This window comes from Sinocyclocheilus rhinocerous, unplaced genomic scaffold (genome assembly GCF_001515625.1).
Source record: "Sinocyclocheilus rhinocerous isolate Xijiao unplaced genomic scaffold, SAMN03320098_v1.1 scaffold677, whole genome shotgun sequence".
NCBI classification, from domain to species: domain Eukaryota; kingdom Metazoa; phylum Chordata; class Actinopteri; order Cypriniformes; family Cyprinidae; genus Sinocyclocheilus; species Sinocyclocheilus rhinocerous.
In genome coordinates this window covers 2712351-2713997 of record NW_015633185.1, presented here as the reverse complement: position 1 = coordinate 2713997, position 1647 = coordinate 2712351, and the positions used below count along the sequence as shown (strand labels likewise).

The following is a 1647-nucleotide window of genomic DNA, read 5'->3' as shown; positions in this document are numbered from 1 at the left end:
CCACATGATTGTAAAGCGCTTTGGGTGTACAACAATACACAATAAAGCGCTATATAAATGCATCATTCATTCATTCTGCAATGGCTGGATCAACTTGAAAAATATGCCTTTTTAATGCTATTTGAGTGTGAGAAACCAAATCCATCGGTCAGTTCATGTCAGATTTTTTTGCTGGATTTGAAATATTTAAATGTGAATTTTCCAAGCAGTTTTTGAGAGTTCAGTATTTCCCCATTCAAGTAGATAGGTCTAGGTTTTAAATGCCCGAAATAGCTACCTGGAGGTGTTGCCAATTTGGCTGCAAAATGAACTGATTTTCCTTGAAAAGGGACTTTGCTGTTGATATGAGTGACAGAGTATTTGGGAACCTGTTTGAACAAGTCATTATTTTTGCAATTATCTTTGTTGATGCTACAGGCGCAGAAATTACACACTTAAGCTTTATTCGGCTTTCAGAATATGTATCAATCCTTTTTGAGATTCAACAAACCTCCTTCTTGACACTCTAATCATTTTCAATATATCCCTGTCTTTTCCTTAATCTCCCTATATTTCAGACTGTCATCTTTTTCTCTTTCTTTACAGGAACAATTCCGGCCCTGGCAATGACCTACATCAAGATTCCTTTTACAATATGCAAGCCTCACAATCCTCAAAATCTTGGAGCAGCCATTTAGACCACAGGTGCGCTAGGAGCCTCAGGTCAGGCGGCCCTAGCCAAAGTCCTCCTGCTCCTTACCGTCCCTGCTCTATCCCAATCATTCCCTCTGTCCACTCCTACCAGGATGAGGTCTCATGTATGCAAACCGCCCCTACTGATGGAAGCAGCCGTTCTAGTCCTCTGGAAAGCACAGCTGATGCTCCAGCTGTCAATCAACAGTCCAGCGTAATGGTCTCCAACCGAGTGGCTGGTAGACGGGAGGAAGTGGCCTCACTACTCGACGAGGCTCAGGAACAACTCAGAGCACTAGCACATGCCCAGAGGAAACAGGAGGACATCAGTAGCTCTGTCCCTCAGGGGGCCAAAGAGACTGTGTGCATCCTTTTAGCAAATGGGGGTGGACAAGGGGGAGTGGTCTCTTTTGGGCCCACGGAGACTCAGTTAGTGAGCCCCAGAGACATGCACAAAGATGCCACAAAGACTGGCTAATGAGAAGCGGTTGACAGGACTAACCACAAATGTCCCGTGTGTCTTGAGGCTTCAGAATTCTCTGCCAAAATTGGGATACCACTGCAAGCTACCATTAAATTTCTGAGGACCTGCTGTGAGTAGAAGCGTGGGAGAGTGACAGTCTCGAACATGTGAAAAGATAATTTATTTATATGCATTTATTTAAGGAGAAACTTCTACTTAGAAAAAGAAACCAAATAGTCTGTCATCTCCATGGTGTTTTTAACTGTATAAAATATACATAAATATATATAAATGGATATAAATATATTAATTCAAACTGGTGACCAAGTACAAAAAAGGAATATGGGATTAAGAAACTTTCTTTTGTAACGTATCAGCTCCACATCCTTAAAGATGCGATGCTCGGTGGTAAAAAAAAAAATTACAAAACAAAAAGGAGTTTTTTCACTCGTTTCACTCATTTCCAATCAAGCTATCTTCAATCTTGTGTTTTGCACCTGCAGCAGTTGTGT

General features: G+C 41.5%; 1 protein-coding gene across 1 annotated transcript in view; it reads left to right on the top strand.

Moving 5' to 3' along the window:
* Nucleotides 1–1384, top strand: part of LOC107743603 (uncharacterized) — a 6890-nt gene extending 5506 nt beyond the window's left edge. Inside the window, exon 3 of the mRNA XM_016556933.1 lies at nt 586–1384. Coding sequence (XP_016412419.1) covers nt 586–1150 — 565 coding nt within the window. The 3' untranslated portion in view covers nt 1151–1384. The remainder of the gene's footprint in view (nt 1–585) is intronic.
* The last annotated feature ends 263 nt before the right edge of the window (nt 1385–1647 follow it).